A 16,569-nucleotide genomic window follows, 5' to 3' on the forward strand; every position below is an offset into this window, starting at 1 on the left:
AGCTCCTGACAAATACATGCGCATGTTGACATGTTTAGAACAGGCACATTATTGTTGGAGAGGCACAAGCGCTGTTTTGCCTTTCCTATTTGCAGCACCACTTGTTTCACAACGTTAGTGAAGATATTCTGATAAATACCCCTTTCTCCAGAGTAGTATCACTACATGTAGAAATGCTACCTGTTAAGATACATTTTCTACCAATATTTCTACATCACTGAATTTCTTTTCTTTTCTAAATTACTGAATCTTGAGTGACTCCATCCCGACAATTCAAACCGTAATTTTGACAAATAAATCGCGGTTTGTCGACTCAGCACCTGCACACCTGCACGTCTTTTGAGAGAAGCAAACAAGCCGGTCGGTTTGGCAGATTCTAAACAAAGGAGGTCGGTCCACCTGTCTCTGAGGACCCACTTGGTGCTGGCGAGACGGACAGGTGGGTGGGAGATTGGTGCTTGTCAAATACCCACTGCAGGTGGGCAGACAACTTGAACAAAAAAAAACTTCTCATGTAGAAATCACACAAGTATCTAATTCAATTACAAAAACTACATGTGCTACAATCTTCCACTTATTCTTCTTATGTTTGAGCGGTGCTTGTTTCTTCATCACTATGATGAAAATGTCCTCATGACAAGATGCAAACTCATGAACCTCATCAAAAATACAAGAGCAGACCAGGGGTGAAGCAGCCTTCAAAATATACTTTAACATCAACTGCTCGGCTGTGGTCACTTGTGTTTTCTCTAGTACGACTGTGATAATGAAGATGGTTAAAATGACACCTGGTAAATTAATGAGAGGCCAGCAAACTTGTTCAAGTATAATCTCTCCACCGTTCTCCCCCAAAAAAAGTATGGGAGAGGTGTTGAAATGATTCCTTCTGCTGGTAATTATTGCTGTGGCTGTCGCTTCCTTTGCAGTAGTTATCACCACATGGCAAGCTGTGCGGTATATAATTAAAAGACAATACAGCCTGACAGTTTACCACCCATTCCTCTCCTGCCGGGGTGGTGCTTCCATTGGGTAAAATCTCACAAAAAAAGCTTGAACTCTAAATCTACTTCTACATCTGAGGCACCTATGGCGTGACTGCCCTTCATTGTGACGCACAAGTATAAATCTGGCTTAATACAACACGTTTTACTTATAAAAAGCCTTGCTGCTGCTTCGTAAGAAGCCTGTTGTTTCCAGAGCGTGCTGTTGTGCTGCTGTAGCGCCAATGATGTTGAGCCGGTACTCAGAGTCTGAGCCACGGGCTGCTTTGGGGGAGACTGCAGGCAGTAGGCAGTAGTGTGTTTGTGTATTTCTGCGGCACAATTAGTTTCAAACCTTCTGAATGTAAACAGTTTTGCAGCGTAAGGCTACAGAAACAAGTGCTCACATCTCTGTGTGTGTGTGTGTGTGTGTGTGTGTGTGTGTGTGTGTGTGTGTGTGTGTGTGTGTGTGTGTGTGTGTGTGTGTGTGTGTGTGTGTGTGTGTGTGTGTGTGTGTGTGTGTGTGTGCGTGCGGGTATATTTGACAAACTCTGGCCGATCATTAGTTCCTCCACAGGGATCCTGCCACTTTCTACGAGCATTGCCTCCAGAGGGTCTGTTGGCTTCAGATTTGGTCAAACCTAAAGAAATGCTTAACGAGTGCACCCACCCACACACTCGCTCATGCACTTAACTACACTTTAATCATGCAGGCACGAGGCTTTGATTCAATCATAAAAACTCAGTATGAATTTAGCAGAGACAAAAGATCCTCAAATAATTGCTTGTTGTGGCTGCAGTGGGTCATATGTAGAGGGGAAGGGGGGTTGTTTCAGTTACTAATTGCCCTATTATATTTGTTTAATTAACCCCAATCAGAAAACCACAGATGCTGATAATAAAAGCAACTTATTAAAATTCTCACTTCTTGCTCTTTGTATATGCTTCATTCAAAACGTCCTGGGAGAGAGAGGATGACAATGAACACAGTGGGATTTCACTTCATATTGAAATGTACTGAAGCACTATTGGTGGTAGTAAACACAGCCTGAAATACAAGCAGTCACATGGAGAGAGCAGATTATTAAACCATCAACATACAGTACTCAGAATCAAAGCTGGTGCCGGGAGAGCTACTTGTTAACGGCATTGTATATAAACAAGGTGGAATTAATCCACTCAATATTCAGTCGATGTCTTTGACGTCCCCGCTTTAACAAGGAAACATCGATGAACGTGAGCAGAGAGAGACGCATCAAGGAGGGCAGAGAGTGGTAGCACTGATAAGGTCAGAATGGATCGTCTTTTTTTCCTCCAGGCTTTTCTGTGCGCGTCCCAACACATGCCAACTTCTATTACAGGTAACCCAAAGGCCACACATGGACACGGGTACTAAACCCCACCCACTAAACATGCAACACAGACAGCAAATAGTGACTTTTAACACAGAGAAAGAAAAGTAAGAAAATATAATGCCAGGAAGTAGTTTTTTTCTCTCGCCTTCATTTTAAGCTCCACTTCTGACTAACCAATATTCTCACTGAGGACTGTAACACATACACAGTTATTTGAAGATTAGTGCAACCTGGGTCTCATTTTTTCATACAAGGCCCATTTTACCCACACTTTTAGGTCAGGGGTATCGGAGCGTGATTTTTAGGTTTGATGAGACAAACAATTGAGTTTGGGTTTGATCTCTCTATGACATTCCTGCTGGACATGGTGGTTGTTTTGGCGTTTCTAGGTGGCGCTAGAGAGACATTTTAGCACTCTGCGGGTTCTGAATAATGCCATCATTAAATGTCTGATTTTCTTTAGATGATGTAACGTTCACTGTGTTTTTCTGAAACGTCGCTTGGATGCACTTCACATGGTCAACCTGTGCCCCGATGGTCCTCATCACAGCTAAACAGGAATAATAATAAGAAAAGAACCATATATTTTTTTATCCCTTTCATCACCAATATATGATATGATCGGATCCAAAATACAAGCGCAGTGCATCATTTTCTGTGCTTTACTTTTTAACACTGTTGTTTAAACAAAGTATGTTTGGACAAGAACCATGAATATCCATACAGAGGACCATACCAGTACATCTAGTGTGTCTGCACTATTCTGAGAAATACATGTATCCTTGAATATGATGATTGATAAAACAAATAACAAACTTAACAGTATTCACAAAAAAAAAAAGGTTGTGTTTTGGGGATGGACAATAGATTTTTGCTGATATAAAATTGTTTCAACATTTCCAAGTCATCTATCTTTCATTACAGTAAATAGTCAAAGTTTGGAGTTGAATTCACATACTTCAAAGCTTATTTTCATTAAGTTGATAAACTTATGATATATTGAGTAAAACATCAGATATATTAAGCAGAATTCTATCAGCTTATCATGTCTGCAACAAAGTTTATTTCATTGTAAAGCTATCATCAGTAATCAAATCAGCTGTTAATGTATTCATTTATAGATGAAGTTGATTACAACCAGGATTGTTAAAATATTAAAATGACACTGAAATCTTTTTTTTTTTTTTTCATTTCAAAATATTCAAGAGGTTATTTAAGCGTTGCTGGTTGGTGCATTTGTTACCAACGGTTCAGATTCTATGTGCAGGGCGAGCTAACAGCTGTTCACAGCTGTTCACAGCTATCCCCAGGACATTAGTATAAAGGTAAACAGTGTTGTCATCCTCATATCAGAGACTGCAGCAGAATGGCATCATATGCTGCTTTTCAACAGCTTACTCGCGCTGTTCACCCACTACTTACAGTTACGCTGATGCACCGATCAAATATTGGAAAACAGGGTCATTGTAACTCACTGTGCAGGGAAACAAAAAGTCTCGGTTTGCCGTTAAATGTGCTGCATTTCTTTGAGCTGTTTTGCAATTAGAGCATCCAGCTGGTTTGCAAGGCAACTTTTAAAGGTGAAGCAGCAACAATGTCATATCATAATCAGGATTTGTACTGGCCATCACTCAACAATAAAAATCATATTGAAAATATATATATATTTTTTTTTTTTAACTCTATAATATGTTCCACGGGTGAGGACCTGATATCCAGTAGAGTTAATACTCCCACTCTTTAACCTATTCTAGTCCTTAAGATTCACATAGCCATCCAGATGGCATCAATTCATGTCAATGGTAAAACTGACCAATGATGCTTTTGGAAAAATAAGGAAGACACATCTGTTAGCATAAAGTGAAATAAAAGACTATAAGTTAGCCTCTCCACACTGCAGGAGCTTTGTTTTGTGTAGGTGTTGAAATGAGTAAACTGTTAATGAGAACATGACAACACTCTAGATTCTCACATAACTTTCAAGTTATAAAGTTCATCCCAATCTGGAATTAACATTTTTCTCCGTTTGAATGTGAAACTGATGTTTGTTTGATTAAATGGTCTAAATACTTTAAAAGCTTGAGAAGTACAACCATGTGTCAAACTGCTTTGAGTCTCTAAAGGTGAAATTATTAATGGTGTCTTTCAGAAGAGAAAACTGTGTTTTTGACACAATAGTTTTGGGGATTTACAGAAGAAATAAAATTAAGGTTTAAAACAAAAACAAAAAACACTGCACCACTCAAACATAAAACCCAGAAATGAAGAGGAAAATAATCTCCTCTCGTTTTTGAGTTCATTCCATTTTATCTGCACCCTGATGTTTTTCTCTCCTGTTTCAAAGCACTCTTATCTGCTCTGACAAAGAAATTCAAATATCACTGAATAATTATGCAAGATAAATGTCTTTCAGGGGTTGAGAAAGCTTTCTGATCCTAAAGGCCAAACAAACGCAATTAATATTCAGTAAAAAGTTACAAAAGAGTGTCATTGTAAACAATACTGTTCTAATCACGTGAGTCATTGTAAAAAGGAGTTTCTCATAGTCTGAACATGATGCCTGCGGGTATCGGTCTGTCTGTCACTCTAATTCTTTTCCATCCAGACAAACTGCAAGAGGATTTCATTTTTACTACTTAAGAATTAACCTTCCAACTGCTATACAATTCAGTGAAATTGAGGACTTCTACACAACAAACCAAAACAACTGCAACAAACAAATATTAGCTTTTCATGAAAAACCTCCAAGCCAGTCCAAACTACAACGTAACACAAACATATATCTTGTGCAACTTACAGAGCGCTTTGAAGTGCGTACACACACTTACATATACAATCACCGGTGCTATACACAAGAAAAGAGCAAACGGTAAAACCAAGGTCAAGTAAACACACATTTCACCCTAAAACATCATAGCTGCTGGACAAAGGTTGAACTGAGAATGGTGCCAAAGCTAACCTAAGCACTAAAGCAATGTATCCCGTAAATGATCCTCACTGCTGTGCTGAACTTCAATGTACGCCGTCAGCATCCTCTTGTTATCTGTACGAATCAATTTGACTTTGAGGATGCACACAAACTGAGGGGTAAACCAGGTATGCGGCCCGATTAAAGCAAGGCGATGAATAAGAGGAATAAAATATAAGAAGGCCTGCAAATGGAAAGAAGATCTGCGTTAACGTGTTGGAAACACTGAGTCATCCATGTGACTGAAACACGTGAGGGGATGTTTATAAATTGCAGTGTGCTGGATCCTTTTTAGGTTTACCTCAGTCAGTGGTTTTCAAGGTGTGGGATGTCTCCTCTCTCAGGGGCACACAAAAACAAAACAGACTAGAAAAAATAAAGAGCAACAATTCCTCGCGATGACTATTGTATAACAAATCACAGCATTATGAGCACATTTAACAGGTATTATAATGTACACATAATGCTTTGTGAAGTAGTGAATGAAGTGTCAACTGACAACTTGTGAAAAAAGGCTGGTAAAAAATCAGTAATACCAGGTTATATTTGTCAAATTCTAGTTTAAACTGGACTTGTGCAGATAAACAGTTAAGCATGAGAATTGCTGAAGAAACTTAAGCATCTTTGCACAAATTGAGAAAACTAGCTGTTTAAGGGTGATGGGAAGGTTCGCCAGTCAACCACAGGACAGTAACAAACCACTCAATCGTCTCCAAATGTGCACACATTTACCCTCATGTTAAGTCTTTTTAAGTTTTTTGTTAAGTTTTTTGCTAGATGTGAGAATTTCAGGTGCGAGAACCTGTGGAGAACAAAAAGTCCTGTATGACGTATAATACCTGTTTACAGACCAGGCCAGTAAACTCCCACACTTTTGGTTTTGTATGAAAGTATATTCCATAACTAATTTCTTTTATTACATGTTTTAAATTGTGTTTCATTCAAATAAACGTCCATTGTAAACTTGAGATATTTCCCTTTTTCATCATTATTTCTCAAAAACACAGACTATTCATGCCAGGATTACATCTAGTTTCATAACTAATTGCACCCTGACTTAATTTCACTGTTCATCCAACACCATTTCTCTTAAAAGGGAACTGGGTGCATTCATGAAGATTGCAAAAAGAAAATGAATGATTTCATCCAGGAGATTCATATCGATTGGAGAGGTAGCAAATAATTTGACAGGAGGCTCATTCTCCTACACTTGGTCCTTTAAATCTGCAGTGTACGTGAATAAACATGTCTTAATAAAAAGATATAAATCATTTTTTTTTAAATGCGCCTGCTTCTCAGTATGACGTCTTGTCCTTTAATATCCATAGATCAACTTGCTTTTACACTGAAAGGCTAATCTCGCAGGGAGCCAAAAGTCGCGTCCGGGCTCATTACATCCTCTGCGATCTATATATCTGTCCCTTACAGCAATTAGGTTAATATGTCTTCACCTATCGTTAGCTCAGCATGCCTGTGATGGGACGTCTGACTGTGAAAGCGGCCTTGAACTGAAGGGAGCGTCGATAAGCCTGACTTTTTCTTCTCTCCCAAGTAGTTCATGTGAGGAAAAGCTGAGGGAGCGAAGCGCAGAGCAGGCGTGAGGGAAGATGGGACGAAAGCAGTGCAGAGAGAACGTCACAGGACCGAGGTTCACAATAGGACAAGCACCACAGGAGCCACCAAGAAGAAGAAAAGGAAGGGAATACACACACACATACAAGAAAAGAAAAAAAAAAAAAAAAACAGTTTTGCAACAGCAGTTCAGCTTTGTCCAGAGCAACAAAAGGACAGAGTGTGTTGAAGCACAGTTGGAGGGAAAATCAACCTCTTTTATCCAGTCCAACACAGCAAGCTCTTTAATTGGAAGCGAGGAAAGAAAGTGTGTTTTGGGGAGTAAAAAAAAAAAAAAAAAAAAAAAAACATCAGCTGCAGAGCAATGAAAAACAGAAGCAAAACAGAGCGATAAAAAGAAACCAAAGACAGACGGCAAATGGGATAATGAACAAAATTGAAATGAGTAAGTGATGTCGGTCCAGCTGACCTGAAATGGACACGACCTGGTGAAGCCAGCTTCTGGACACTCAGGGGAGAAACACAAAATACGGAAAGGAAGCGAGTGAAAAAAAAAAACAAACAAACTGCAATGATGTTAATAAAGAGAGAGAACACAGAGACATTTCAAACGCTTGGTTTAACCTGAAGTTTCCATGATCATTTCCCCACCCTTCCCCCGACCCCTCATCCCTCACTGCTTTGGCTGGGAGGGCCCCAGCTGTTCGGCCTGTATAAATAGCGTGAGGCTTCGGCTCGGACCCCCAGGGAGAGCGGGGCTCATTGGAGAGAAGGCATGGGAACGAATCGGGCCGGAAAAAGTACACAACATACACATTTTGACAAACATATGGGACCATTGCTGGGGATGAAAGTGAGGAACACGTGAGTGAAGTTGGCCTCACGTGGCTGAAGTCACTGTCCCGCTTAAAATGTGACGAGAGAGGAAGGGTGGAAAAAAAAGGAGTGAAAAAAAGAAGCAATGGGTCATTCTTCATATAATAAAAAAAGAAAAAATGAAATATGTCTCCGAGGTAGTAATGTTTCATGCTCAGAAATTGCCCGTGAACAAAAACATAACATCGAAAACCAAAAACACTTTTGACAAAGTGAGTTTTGTTGACCTGCTCTTACTTTTATAGACATTTTTACGCTGACCTGGCAACCTGCTGATTATTACCCCACGTGGCAAGTGCAAAGTTCGGGTGATCGTGTTTAATTGACGTAGCAAGCAGGGACATCCAACGTATGTAGCAGCTCGGGCTCTGATGAAACGCTGGATGTAAATGTTGATCCGTCTCCGTCACCTCATCAGAACATCATTACAACGAGCATGCAGCTGTCAGTAGGAACACAACCGCGAACGGGCAAGTTTAAAATTGAGACGAAATTGCTCTGAACTTGCAAGACGCAAAGACGAGGGAGATTCTTCTGATCCATGGAGAGTATGACATTTTTCGGCAAATTACAGATCTTTGTTCACCTTGTTGAACCATGTTGCCTCAGCAATGGTATTACGACTTCAGCAGCGGAGGAAGGGGCTGAAGCCCGTTTCCATCGGCCGCGAATGTGACACATGTCAAATGTAGACTGATTAACAGTTCAGGTTCAGGTCCGCTTCACACGACAACGTCTTCAAGTGAAAACTGCACACATTTGGTGTCCATTTATATAACAGCAGCTGCCAGAGTCACTGAAAGCCTTTAACATACACTCTGCTCTCTGTGTCCATGTAAACTAAGAAAACTGAGCTTTAAAGAAACGTTGGTGCTGCAACATGCACACTTCAGTCGCATAACAGCGCTTCTCCAATAAAGTGTTCATTTTAGTACACCATCTGTTATCATATGTTCAAATATGTGCACACTTGAAATAGCAACGAGGGAGTTTTTATATCATAAGTTCACATGTAATTTTTCAGTCAAATACCAGAAGTTAAGACAAGAATTCTATCTTTCGGAGAGATATTGTAGGCTTGTTCTGGTAATGCATAATTAACTGAAAATGCAAGTTACAGTTTTGACAGTTGAGTCACAGGAAATTGATGTGTACGATTTGAGTTAATCAAAAAAAAAAAAAAAGAATAAGAATAACTAGTGTGTGCAATAAAAAAATATGTGAAAATTCACTGATTTGAGCCTTTCTCACTATTCATTGATAGTAGGCTGTCTGGACATGTTGGGACTGTAAGAAGAACAAATCAGACTTTGAGTTGTTCTTTCTGGTGTCCATAAAGAAAATGTCTTTTTCAAATTAGAACCAAATGCTGAATCCAGTTACAGTTGGGACAGTTGATTCAAAATGTGTTCAAATTTGTATTAACTGAAACTCCCTCCTCATACTATTCACAACTAACCTAACGCCTTGAGGCCTAAAGTCACTATTTGCAATTGTAAAACATTAAACTAAGAAAAGCATGAAATCAAGTGTAAAAATTAAAAAAAAAACTCAGTTACAACTTTCTTCTGTGCTCTTCAAAACAAAAAAAGAGGAGAACAGTGATTGTTGGTCTAATGCTGATGGATGTGGAAAAATACCCAAACAGGCATTAATAGAAACCATTGACACGTTTTCTGAACAACTTATTTGGAGTTAATATCCTATTTAGATGTGACAACATATATTTAATTGGTCCAAATTCTGCTGAATGCAAGCAAAAAGACTTTGACAAAGAAGGGGCGTAAACCTTCTCCACCTACTACTGTTGACTGATTAGACATCATATATGAAATACATGTGATGAAAAGTCATTCTCTCTGAAAGTCCAAAAGAAAATATTTTACAAAATATGAACACAATTAACTGAATCAATACTTTCATTTTGAACTTTGGCACTGTTTGATTGTGGAGAACATCATAACTTATTTAATACATAGCTTTGTTGATCATTTATATCAAATACATTATGACTGATGGTCAACAGTCAAGCTGGGACAACATTGGAAAGCTTTTCATCACTGAGGCCACCCGTGATTTTTTTTTCTTTCTTAACGATACTAGAAAAAAAAAAGAAAGAAAAAAAGGATCAAACATTTCATCTCCAACAGAGTTGCACCTGGATTTGTCATGTTTGGCCAGAACTTCAAAATTCTGAGAGCCAGAAAAGTTATTTCATCAGACAGCTGTACCCAAAGACATTACAGACCCCTCCTTTGAAAGGGGCTAAATACTGGAGGAAACAGAGAGAAGAAGAAAAGTGATAAATAACAAGGGGAGGTGTGTAACTAAGCAAGGAGAGGGCTGCCCGGTCCTGAGAAAAGCGGACCCCCCTTCGTCCCAGGCCTATAGCTGCCATTCAACACTCACATACACACACACAGCCAAGGAGCAGGCTGAGTTCAAGCGCAACAAATTACCTAAATATGGTTCTGAAAAGGCCTTTGAAAAGAGTTCAATTGGAAACCGTTGAAAATGATAATAATACTAAAAGAAAGTGGGGGAGATTTAGGAGCTCTCTTGGAGACACAATGTAAAAGCCCTGTCCATAATTTTACTGACTTTAGAGGACGACAGAGGAAGAGTGTAAAGTCTCTCTCTCTCTCTCTCTCTGACTTGCTTGTCTTTCTTCTGGAGTTCGAGGGGGGGGGGGGGGAGACCCATTAAACCAGAAAAAGGAGAGAGGAAGAAAATCAGAAAACGAAATTTTCAGCCTGAGTGGTTTTTCCAAATGAAATCTAAAGGTCTGAAACAGAATGGACTCTTTTTGTGTGTGTGTGTGTGTGTGTGTGTGTGTGTGTGTGTGTGTGTGTGTGTGTGTGTGTGTGTGTGTGTGTGTGTGTGTGTGTGTGTGTGTGTGTGTGTGTGTGTGTGTGTGTGTGTGCGCGTGCGTGCGTGCGTGCAAACATACACAGGAGGTTGGTTGGTGGTGGGTTACCTTTTCAAGAGCGCCCAGCAGTGGACGTGTTTGGCATTTGTGGCCCTTGTTTCTTAATTGTACGTTCGCCACAGTAGCTGCAGTTAAACAGACGCTGGGCGATGGCTGTGCCCCGTACGGATGGTTGTACTTATTTTTTCCCTTTTCATTCAGCTGGTCAGTCGGGGGATGGATTGAAATCAAAAACAGAAATCATGTCTGACTTTTCCCCCCACCTGCCCTCAGAGCTGCATCGCTCTCTCTCTCTCTCTCTCTCACTTGGTTCACATCTGTTTGTTGGCCCTTCGTCCCAGAGGCAGTCCGCACGGTTGCTGAGCACTGCCTTTAACTAAACTGACTGACTCTCGACTCAATATGCCTCTTATATAAGTAGATAGAGAGAGGGGAGGGGGCGGCCCAGGTCCACCTGTAGTAAGTGTGCGCGAATGATGTGACACACATGGTGACAAGATTCGAGAGTAATCACAGAGCTACACACAGACCACCACGACAAGCTGATGACCCAGGCAAAGAAGCTTTTAAACTTCAAAATAAAATAACTCAACATGTGCATCATGAGATTAAATTTAGGTCCTTAACGACCATATGGGAGGCTACATTGATAACAATTCAGAGCAGAATGGCTCACAGCCCAGTTTCACTGAACAGATTGTAAAGTCAGAGCAAGAGTGGGCAGTTCTGTGTTTGTGCATTTGCAGGATGTTGTTGTGGGATTATTAGTGTATGCAAATACATCCTGATCTTTTGATCTTGTGTGTGCGTGCGTGCATACCTGGGCGCACATGTCCTGACGTCAGGGAGGTTGTGGCTGTAGGTTGCACTATTTCTTTCCATTTAGTTTCCACTTCACAGCCTGCAGCACACATTAGCCACACAACCCCCCGGGAAATGACACGCGCACAGATACACAAGCTCATTGAGTAGCGCGCTGATTTTTTGCATCCTCATACACACAGATGTAAAAAGACTCACTTCTCTCGGGCTGCTTTACTGACTTTCCAAGCAAGAGAAGCCTATTAGTGTTCAATTGTGTATGTCATTTTTATGCGTCTTTTTTTCTTTTTACAATTTTTTTTTTTTATTTAGCCAGAAAGATGTGTCGAACTGAGAATTATTGTAAAATTGCTAAAACACAAGATTACCAATCACGTCAGGCAGGAAGTTAATACTGGATGTCTAAATATTAGGCTTTCAATAACAACAAACATGAACCTGCATTGGAAACCACTGCATGAGCTAAGTTACACTAATAAAAAAAACAACAAAAAAAACATGTGCATGTCACAGTTTACTGTGGCATTGGCAAATATAGATAAAGCTGTGTCAGGTACAATAGATGCCAAATGTGCTGTTTTTCAGTGCAATTTAGAGTCAATGAGACGTTTTCAGTGGAAAATGAAAGGCGGTGCAGAAGTTTATCAGTGAAAATGAGAAGCCTGCTGGTTGAGGCATTTCTGAGAGTTGGCAGGTTTTCCCCGTGGGAGTTTCCTTTTGATAATCCAGCTTTGTCATACAATCTAAAGATAAAAAAAAAAACTCAGGCCTACAGTTGGTCAACAATACATTGCACTACACGTGGGGCTGTGCAATTTTTGTAATGTTTTCAGTTATTTTCAAGATGTTTAGAAATATTATCATATTACAGCAAATGTGAATAGAAAAAAGAAGTAGTGACAACAAATAATGTGAACAACAATGTGAAATCAGTTTTTGAATGTTTTACAGCAAAGTGCAGGATCTTATTTTATTCTCCATTCAATACTGGTTGACTACAACCGGGACTTCTGTAAACTGAAACCCAAACACCAAATGATCTCCAGCAAGAAGCATGCCAAATGAATATCACCAAAGCAGGATTCCGTTATGACAAATATATAAATAAATTACAGTCACACTGTTTTTCTTAAGAGTTATAGTAAAATAGTTGAAGGAGAGAAGTGAAGCACAGATAATATTTCATAATATTCAGACAGTTAACATTATTCCAAGTGACTATGGGATTTTGGAGAGGCAGTAGTTTGGTTTTTTTAAAGACACATAGTAATTTCTTACTTCAATTATTGTCAGTTTCTATAATGTCAAACAAAAATAATACAAAATGTTGAAAAAAAAATCAATGCAAGACTTCTTTAATGATAATATTGAGGAAAAATGTCTGCAATGTCTGTGGGCTTAAATGAATGTTTCTTTGTTTTAGCTTTACCGGGCAGGTCCTACCTTTTGCCTTTTGATGAGGTAAGTACCAATCTTGTGTGATCAAACCAAAGATAGCTCATAATAGAGGGACATTATTTGAAATACCTCCTTCGAGGAAACACACATATAGTAAATCTCATGGATGACCTAAATGACTGCAACCATGTGATAGGCAGATAGATATTAGTGATTACTGAGAGTAGAAAGTACATCCTTTTGTCCAAAGTTGGTGGGTATTCATTGTGTGTATGCTCACATAAACTGCTCGACCTCGAGATATGCAACCCCATAATTACAGTAATTTCCTCCTGCTTCTCAGCATTTCCAAGTATAATAGTAGGTTTTTCTATCAGTCAATATTAATTCATGTTATGTCTTTTATATCCGTAGAAACTTTTCAAATATTGCACGTTATATAGCATTTGAATATTTTTGCCCAAGTAAATGACAAACAAAGGACAAATCAGGACGTAATGGAACTGACGGGAAGAATTTCAAATATCACTGGTTACCAGGGGATATGCTGGAGTATCTGACCTCAACAGAGTTGTCTTTTTATTGCTGACAAAAAGTTTGTTTGATTCGAATCACTAATAGACATCCAGAAAACTTTCAATCAGTTGCTGAGTCGCTTGCCAGAGTTCAACTTTGATCAGGAGCCAGTGTTTTTCGTGACCTCTTCCTCCATTTGGCTCCACTGGTGATGGAGGGGCAGCTGCGGTCGACACAGCCAGACATATGAATACGTTCAGCAGGCAATCAAGCAATATCTCAGTCCAACTCCTCCTCGCTCTCCTCCTCCTCCTCTCACATCTTTATACATACACATAAAGAGCAGACATTTTAAAGACTATGAGTGTAAAAGACGTAACTAAGGAGGAAAAAATCAAAGAGACAGTATCCGTCCACTAAAAGCTTGTGCCAGGGCACCATCTGCTCATCCGCTCGGTGGAAGTGAAGTCAAAGACAACGCGAGAAGATTGAGGAGATGGGGCTCCTTTTGACCGCTCTGAGCGAGCGGGGCAATTAAGTTTGGTCAGAAAGAGTCACGGCAGAAGTCTACCAGCAGAGCCAAGCGGGAGCAGGAAGCAAGCGCCTTGTGTGTCCGGAGATTTACAATGACTGGTCCATCCACCAACCATCTGGGGTGGTATAAATAAATGTAACCAGACAGCAAAAAAGGGCCGGGACGTTCAAAAACCATAGTGGCGTGTTGTGGAAAAACAGCAGGAAATAAAGGAAACTTCCAGAAGACAGTTGAGATGACGGAGTTGAGTGTGAAAGGACCGACAAAAGTGAAAGGATGTGTGACGGAAAAAAAAAAAGGGGGGCAGAAAGAGGAGAGAGAGGTGTGACGAAAAAACAATTGACATGACAGTTGGCATCGGGTGAGCAACTTTGACACACAAACTCTCTTTCATTCGTTGTTTATGTCTCCAGCCCTCAGCTGACATCACTGATCGCAACTGCTGGAGACAACCGGGGAAGAGACCAAATACGGGAGACAGGCTGTGAATGAGCATGCTTTAGTTTTTGCTTGCAGCCACTACAAGAGTCTTACAATCCACTCGCAACTTGGAGCCTTGATCTTTTCATACGACTAAGTTTGAAGAGAAATGCTGCTTTTTGCCTGAACTATAATTTGCATGAATTAGATTGCTGAGATTTTTATCGTTTTTTTTCCAAAATATTTTATGTAAAAACATCGAAATCACCCTTTTATCCTAAATAATAAAATAAAATAAAACTACATATCCTGCATAGCACCATACCCTTTCAGAACTCATTTTATTTTGTGTATGAAAACTTACATTCAACAATGTACGTATGTAGATGCCTTCATTTCAATCAGCCCATGAGCTGCTATCAACTCAAACACGTGACAGTAAATATATTTATATCAGCACTGCCCCTGTTTATGCTACACTACACTTTCCCTGAAATCACCTTGCAGGGCCTGAGTGGCAGTTGCAGTGTCTGTATCTCCACAGTGACCTCTGAGATCTATAAGTGCAGACTCATATCCATAAGTATTTTGATCTTCAATTAGTGATAACTTTTCACGACCTCTAACACTTTTTGTTCTCTTATTCAATGTTCCACATGTCCCAAACTATTCACAAGTTTGACTGGCAGTCTGTCACTGTGCAAAAAAAAAAAAAAAAAAGTGGTGAGGATAAGAATTAAACCTCCAACCTCAAAGCACCTTCAAATGTTTTGAGAGAGCATGAGAGGAGAGAGCTGGCGACACTGATAACGTCCCCCTCTTAAGTTCAGACAGTGTGTATACATTTTAACTTGGATATACATCTTGAAAGGAAAAAATGTAATCTGGGAGGAAAGCAAGGCTTCAAACAAGCGAGAATGTCAGAAGGGAGTTAGAGTTTCAGTTTGTTTTTATCGTCGTCTCAAGATGGACTGAAGTAACTGGACTGGAGAGAGAGAGAGAGGGGGAGAGGGAGAGGGAGAGGGAGAGAGAGAGAGAGAGAGAGAGAGAGAGAGAGAGAGAGAGAGAGAGAGAGAGAGAGAGAGAGAGAGAGAGAGAGAGAGAGAGAGAGAGAGAGAGAGAGAGAGTGAAAGTGACCTGACTGCCAATGACACCAAACCTCTTTAAAGCCTTACCATGCATGCAGTCCTGACACTGACTGACATATTCACCTCTTGGCCTCATCTCTTATCAGCAGTTCAAAAACAGTGAAAACATGTTTATTGTTTGCGGCAATTGCAAAAATCAGAGTTTCGCTAAATCGAAAACACGACGTGATGAAAGGGAAACATCTGTGACACTAAACGAGAGCAGACTTTGTGGACTTTAGGGATAAAGTTTGCTTGATGATGTGATGGTTGCTTTAAGAGGGAAATACACATCTGCACACAAGCGCCAGAAAGACAACACACAAGCAAACAACGAATTATTTTCTGGTGACAATTTTTCCCCACCTCAAGTTTAGATAGATTACCTTTAAGATCATGAGGAGGTAACAAAAATTGTGAGCAAAATCCTCAACTTTAAAATATAAAGTCGAGAGTAAAACCTTGGGGAGTGTGCAAACAGTGTAGTGACATCAAACCACCTGCTCTTAAAGGGGACTCGACTGGTGGTCCAGCAGCTGCATCCCCAGCAGCGCGGTGCCGCTGAAACGTGGCGGCATCTTTGTGTGACACTGCTTTCATAAGGGTGAGAGCGTGTGCATGTGCTCACTCGGTGAGAGAAGAACTTACCAGGATCCCAGCAAACTGCTTCTCTTCCATCCTTCAGGACCTTATTGGCAAAGATCCTCTGCCGCTCTGCTGCCTCTCTCTCTCTCTCTCTCTCTCTCTCTCGCTCGCCCGCCCGCTCGCTCGCTCACTCTGGGTTGGACTCGTCTGCCTCTCGCTATCAGAGTTTGAAGTTTTCGGGGGTGGCCGAGGTTCGCTCAAGTGTCTTCACCCGGGCCGCGTCGCTCTGTCCGTCTCCGTCCCCCCTCTTGCCTCTCCCGTGTTGTTTGCGAGTGTAGCTGGAGTGGCGTCGCTGCTTTGTGTTAATTCTGCCCTAATCCAGAAACTTTTCTATGCTGTGAAAAGAACACGTGACAGGCAGAGAGGAGGGGTGGGGTGGGGGGGGTGGGGGGGGGGGGGGGGGGGGTGGAGAAGGAAAGGGGGAGG

General features: G+C 40.6%; 1 protein-coding gene across 1 annotated transcript in view; it reads right to left on the minus strand.

Moving 5' to 3' along the window:
- The window catches only part of slc6a9 (solute carrier family 6 member 9), a gene marked incomplete at both ends in the record, with an annotated part of 54,384 nt that extends 38,208 nt beyond the window's left edge, over nucleotides 1-16,176 (minus strand). The window contains one exon of the mRNA XM_080504024.1: nucleotides 16,147-16,176. Within this exon, the coding sequence (XP_080360150.1) occupies nucleotides 16,147-16,176 (30 nt within the window). The remainder of the gene's footprint in view (nucleotides 1-16,146) is intronic.
- Between the last annotated feature and the right edge of the window lie 393 nt (nucleotides 16,177-16,569).

This window comes from Blennius ocellaris (genome assembly GCF_963422515.1).
Source record: "Blennius ocellaris genome assembly, chromosome: 10".
NCBI classification, from domain to species: Eukaryota; Metazoa; Chordata; class Actinopteri; order Blenniiformes; family Blenniidae; genus Blennius; species Blennius ocellaris.